At 42.7% G+C, this 6,000-nt stretch overlaps 1 protein-coding gene across 6 annotated transcripts in view; it reads left to right on the forward strand.

The window, feature by feature from the left end:
• brpf1 (bromodomain and PHD finger containing 1) overlaps positions 1 to 1,244 on the forward strand; it is a 48,544-nt gene extending 47,300 nt beyond the window's left edge. For 4 of the 6 annotated variants that reach the window (XM_033037135.1, XM_033037134.1, XM_033037139.1 and 1 more), the window contains one exon: positions 862 to 1,244. In XM_033037135.1, the coding sequence (XP_032893026.1) occupies positions 862 to 990 (129 nt within the window). In that variant the 3' untranslated portion in view covers positions 991 to 1,244. The remainder of the gene's footprint in view (positions 1 to 861) is intronic. The other 2 variants (XM_033037136.1, XM_033037138.1) reach the window with 1 other exon arrangement.
• Positions 1,245 to 6,000: the final 4,756 nt, after the last annotated feature.

Consider the following 6,000-nt stretch of genomic DNA (forward strand, 5'->3'; position numbering starts at 1 on the left):
ACATTGAAAAAATAATTGAAAAGTTTGCATATTAAGAAAAATGTTTAGAAGTTTTAGGAGAATAATTGGGCACTGTTTTGTAACAGTAAACGAGACTGTTTGCTACGGTAAGTAAATTTAACTATCCAAGATCGGTTCAGTAGAACATGTAGAGTAACTGAACCAACATTATTCCACATATCCCTTTATGTGGAGTGGGAGGCCAGTAAATATGATTGTAATTGTTTGGGGAAATAGCTTCATCATAAAGACCTTATTGGACTCTTTACAGTTTGCCCTCTAACAGAGTGTACACTGCCATGAGTTCATGGCAGGAAGAACAGCAAAATAGGAAGCCCGGCTTAAGGTGAACGTAAAAATAAAACCCTGTCTTTATTATTTTTCCTCATAAATAGCCATTTTCTCTAATACTCGGTCACTCTTAATATATCGTTAATGTAAGGAATAATATTTGTATTGCCCTGTATTCTGACTCTGTGCCATACCTGATCTAGAAATAATTAAGCCTGTCAATTTTGTAAAGTAGAAAAATTATTATTTCTGTTCTGAACCTCATTCTTTAACTTGGAAACACTCTCTCCCCTTAGAAATACACCAAAAGCATTCTCCGTGAAGGTTTGGACGTCTGATTAACTTTGATCAGGCTCATTTAAACAAAGTGCTGTCAATTTAGCGATCTTGTCACATCTGTGCCATATCTGAAATTATACTGAAATTGTGAAAGGAAGGTGGCAAAGCCTTAAAAGTTGTTAGGCAGACGCTCCTTCAAATCTCAGCAAAGACTTTTCTTAATGTAATTTGCTTTCCAAAAAAACAGAAACATGTGAAAAAAAAACAAACCCTCTGGTCTTTTGCACACAGGACATGGGCACCAAAATAGGTGGTTCATTTATGGAGAACAAGGACACCAAACAGTGCAATGCAGAAGAAAGTTGTCTACCTGGAAACGCATATTATATAAAAGCTCTGTCTGTAAACAAGCGAACATGAATCGATGGCTCAGTCAGCTCAATGTGTTGCCCTAGGCAAATTGTAAATAATGTACATTGTTATGTTATGGATTTTTTAACTTATTTTTTTTGTTTGTAAGCATCTCTTGACATTTCTAGGCTTTAGGCAAGAACACTTCTTTGAGTACATTAAAATGGACATCATGAAACCTTTTCTAAATTTTTGCAGGTAACTCTAGCAAACAGCAAACTGGTGTGAAGTGATAGCAGAAGCACCATTTTAAACAATTGAATTAAAAAAAAATATACTGTAAACACTTTCATACTTTGGGCTGGGAGCACTGTACTCTGATCCAGCAAAAAAAATCTAGATATTTCTTCCTTTGAATTCTAGAATGTTTTTTTCAGTTTGTATTTATTTTGGAAGAAAAAAAAATCTATCTGATTCTTAGGAAAATAAATAAATGGCTATTTGAAAACTCGTGTGACCTGCCTTACATTATTCATACTTTTAAAATGTATTATTCTCACTGTTGGTCAAACAGGAGAGCCGTAGGCAGAATGAAAAGATTTCCTGCCACTGCAATATAATTATGATCTTATCAAAGAGAACCGCTGTCTTCCATTGTTTTTGTTACTATTTTGATACAGTTCCTGGGATCAATAGAGCCTCAGTTTGTACATTGACAAGCCTTGATAATGTTGGGAACAAATTCGTAAAGTTGATCATTATTAATGTGGCCAATGAATGCATCAGTAAGGCTGTTTAATTTGGAGATACAGCATTGAAACCGCCCCTTCAGCCCATGTACGAGTCCACGCCGACCAACAATCACCTGTTTTACATTATCCCACTTTCTCTTCCTCTCCCTGCACACTAAGGACGATATGCAAAGGCCAATCAACCTACAAACCCGCACGTCTATGGGATGTGGGAGGAAGCTGGAGCACACATGCAGACACAGGGGAAAGTGCAAGCTCTGTAGAGACAGCACCCGAGGTGAGAATCGAACCCGAATCTCTGGTGCTGTGAGGCAGGAGCAATACCAGCTGTGCCATTGTGCTGCGGCCCTCTAGCCTTGTTACATTTTTACAAATCCATGGTTAGGTCTCAGCAGATGTGGTTTGTGCTAATCTGGACCCCTCATTTTAGAAAGGTGAAACCCATGAGCGGATTGGAAGATTATAGAAAAGGGGATCATGAGACTTTTTCAATTTTGTTTAGAGGTTGGAAAAAATGGGATTTGGCCCTAAAGCAGGATAGGTTTATGGGACTTAAGCTGAGTATTCAAAATAAGGAAGCGTTTTAGATAAAAATCAGGGAGAAACTCTTAAAACACGTGACTCAGTGGCTATAATGTGTAGGAAAGAACTGCAGATGCTGGTTTAAATCGGGGGTAGACACAAAATGCTGGAGTGACTTAGCGGGACATGCAGCATCTCTGGAGAGATGGGTGACATTTCGGGTCGAGACCCTTCTTCAGACAGTCTACTCGGGCTATAGATATAAAATAATTAGTAAAATCACATGAGGTGTTATTACTCGGAGAGTGGTTGTGATTCATAAACGCACATAGAAGGAATAGATTCTAGTCACGGACCATAATCGTGGCTCTTGAAGCTTTAACCTACTGTAAGCAACCTTATTTGAAGATGCCAATCATTGATCACCCATTCACACTAGTTTCATGTTATCCCACTTTCACATCCACTCCATGCACATTGGGAGTAATGTACGGAGGCCAAAACCTACAAACTCGCATATCTTTGGGATGTGGGTGGAAACCAGAGAAAAACCCACACGGTCGCAGGGAGAGCGTGCAAACTCCACACAGACAACACCCGAGGTCATGAATGAACCTGGGATAACCAGCTGCACCACTATGCCACCCCAAATTAGTTGAAGGCATATATCAGTAATGGTGAAAGGATGTCATGCAAACCCACTTAGTTCCATAATGTGCTTCAGTGAAACAAATCTGTTATCTCTGCCCAGTGTCGTTTATGTGTGACTCCAGACACTGACTGCCTTCTCTGTTCAGAGACTCGAAACTATGAAAGCAAGCTATAAACAACCATATATGACATTTTCATTAAGGCAATCTTCTTAGGAAGTTTATTTCTTTTTTTTTAATAGTGAGAAGATAATAGAGATTGTGCTAATATTGAACCAGATTATATAAATAAAGGTTCTAACAAAATGATGTACTGGATTTCCTTCAAAATGATTCATTTAAATCTATTTTAATGAAAAATCCTGAAACAGAATTATAGGGGTGTATAGCACAAAAGCAGGCCCTTCAGGTCATCTTGTCCATGCCAAGAAAGGTAGCACGAGGGGCTGGCCCAATTTGCCGGCATTTGGACCAGAGCCCTTGAAATCCTTCTTATCCATATATCTGTCCAAATGTTATTTAAAAGTCATGAAGTCTGCTTCGATATCTTCCTCAGGCAGCTCGTTCCAGATACAGATTACCTTTTAAATGGAAAAAGTTGCCTCTGAGGCCCCTCTTAAATCTCTCCCCTCACCATTTGTTTTTTATTTAATCTTCGTATCCAAGTTATCATTCAGGGCATTATTGAGGGAGAGGTGTCATATGGTGAGTAAGATGGATTCACCAGATTCTTTAGAGGTGCCAGAGGTTTTCAACAGCAGAAATGCCATCACTCAACAAAAAAAAAATGACAAGAGGGCAGGAAACAGGAGGAGGCCATTCGGCCCTTCGAGCCAGCACTGCCATCCATGATCACAATGAATGGCGGTGCTGGCTCGAAGGGCCGAATGGCATCCTCCTGCACCTGTTTTCTATGTTTCTATATAGTTCAGGACATTTAGAAAATACAATTCCCCAGAGGGAAATTGGTCTGCCAACAGTCACAACACACAAGGTACACGAAAACTTGAAATTAAATGTGAAAACAAAAAGAAAAAGACAAGCTACTGTTGGCTGGCTGCCGTGTGCACAGTGCTTTCACCGGAACGAACAAATAAACGCAGACTTATCTCCTGGGATGTCCCCCAGGCCGAGTCCCCCCTTGTTCTTCCCAGACTTGACAGACTATTTAAGACAATTAAGCAGAAGCAAAGTGGTTTTATAAAAGGAAAAATGAACTTGACAAATTAGCGAGCTTTTGTTTCCTTCAGCTGGGAGGTTGATGGAACCCTCTTCAATTTGACTGCCAACAGAAATGTGTTTTATTACATTTGTTTCATGGCAGCATAGCAGACATGTAAATGTGAAACCAGAGAAAGGATATATTCTCCCACTATCCTGTTCTTCTTTCCCTCCACCACCCCCTGCTCCGCTCCCCCATCCCCTTCTGCCTATTTACCTAACTCTGACTTTACATTTCACATCTCTTCCTGCATTATCTGACACCGTTTCATCTCTGGCCTTTGTCACTTACCCCATCCATTTGCCAATCAAATCCCCCTCACCTTTATCCACCTATCACTTGCCAGGTCGACAAAAATGCTGGAGAAACTCATCGGGTGAGGCAGCATCTATGGAGCGAAGGAAATAGGCAACGTTTCGGGTCAAAACCATTCTTCAATTGCCAGGCTTGTTCTGTCCCCACCTCTCTTTTTCAGCTTCCCTCCCCACTACGTTCAATTTGAAATAATGTCTATCCGTCCCCTCCACAGCTGCAGCCTGACCTGCTGAATTGCTCCTGAATTTAATATTTCACTCAAGATTTCAGATTCACCAGTTCTTTGTATCTCTATTTTACAGCAAAACTAACCTTGGTGATGCCTTTCAGGGTCCCTACCTGGTCGGAGAGGCAGCTTTTCTCCGGGCTGCAGCTTCGACCCGTCCTCGCGGCCTACCAGCGGGCCTGGCGCGGCGTTTCCTGTCGCGGACCGCCCAGAACCTCGGCTTCGGCGGCGGCACAGCGCTGGAGCGCTATCGTGGAGCGGGCGATGCCTTGCCTGGGTCGCCGCGCTGGAGCTCCAGTGAGCTGAGACCGCCGGGAACAACATCGCGGAGCTGCGGGACTGTGGAGCGACCAGCTGCGGGCGGCGGCGCTGAAGTTAACATCGGGAGCCTGGGATCTCTAGATGAGATCGCCAGTGGTGGAGCTCCAACCGTCGCGGCCTTGTCGGCTTCGGAAGCCGCGGCCACCAGTACGGAGGCGGCCGTTCCAGGGTTCCCATGCCGCTGTGAGGACTCTCCCGACGCCGGAGCACCACCACCCGGCGAGAACGGCCAGGAACATCGGGCCTCCGTAGAGGCAACTGTGGAGGCCTCAATAGGCCCGACTATGGGTGAACTGGGGTTGGGGACTGGACTTTGTGCCTTCCCTCATGGTGGGAGCCATTGTGGGGGGATGTTCTTTGTGTTTAAGACTCTTATTGGTGTTATGTCTGTATTTTTTTTTGTGTGCTGCAAAATGGCAAAAAGCATTTCACTTCATTACACCTCGGTGTATGTGAATGTGACCAATAAAATACCTTTGATACCTTTGATAGTGTCAAATAAGACCATGGTCACATTGGATGGCGGTGCTGGCTCGAAGGGCCGAATGGCCTACTCCTGTGTCTATTGTCTAATGATTGTTCCAATTCTTTTCTCACAGTCATTGTGTAATCATTGTGTGTAGTTCCAGTCACCCAGCTATAGAAAGGATTTCATTAAGCTGGGAAGGGTATATATAAGATTCACAAGGATGTTACCAGGAGGGCTTGAGTTATCATGAGAGGCTGGAATGTTTGACCTTGAGTGTAGGTGGTTGAGAAGTGACTCTATCAAGGCATATAAAATCCTGAGCTGCATAGCTAAGGAGGATGGACACAGTCATTTTCCCAATCCATAATCTATTCACACACAAGGGGGTGGGTATGTGGAAGAAGCTGTATAGATGGGTGTAATTATAACTCTTAAAAGACATTTCATCTGATACATGGATTGAAAAGGTTAAGGAAAAGAGATATGGGTCAAATCCAAGCAAACTGACTAGCTCAAAATGACATCTCAATTGGCATGGATGAGTTGGACCAAAAGGCCTGTTTCTGTGCTGTATATAACTCTAGGACACTAATGGTGCACCT

The sequence above is a fragment of the Amblyraja radiata genome, chromosome 18, assembly GCF_010909765.2.
Source record: "Amblyraja radiata isolate CabotCenter1 chromosome 18, sAmbRad1.1.pri, whole genome shotgun sequence".
NCBI classification, from domain to species: domain Eukaryota; kingdom Metazoa; phylum Chordata; class Chondrichthyes; order Rajiformes; family Rajidae; genus Amblyraja; species Amblyraja radiata.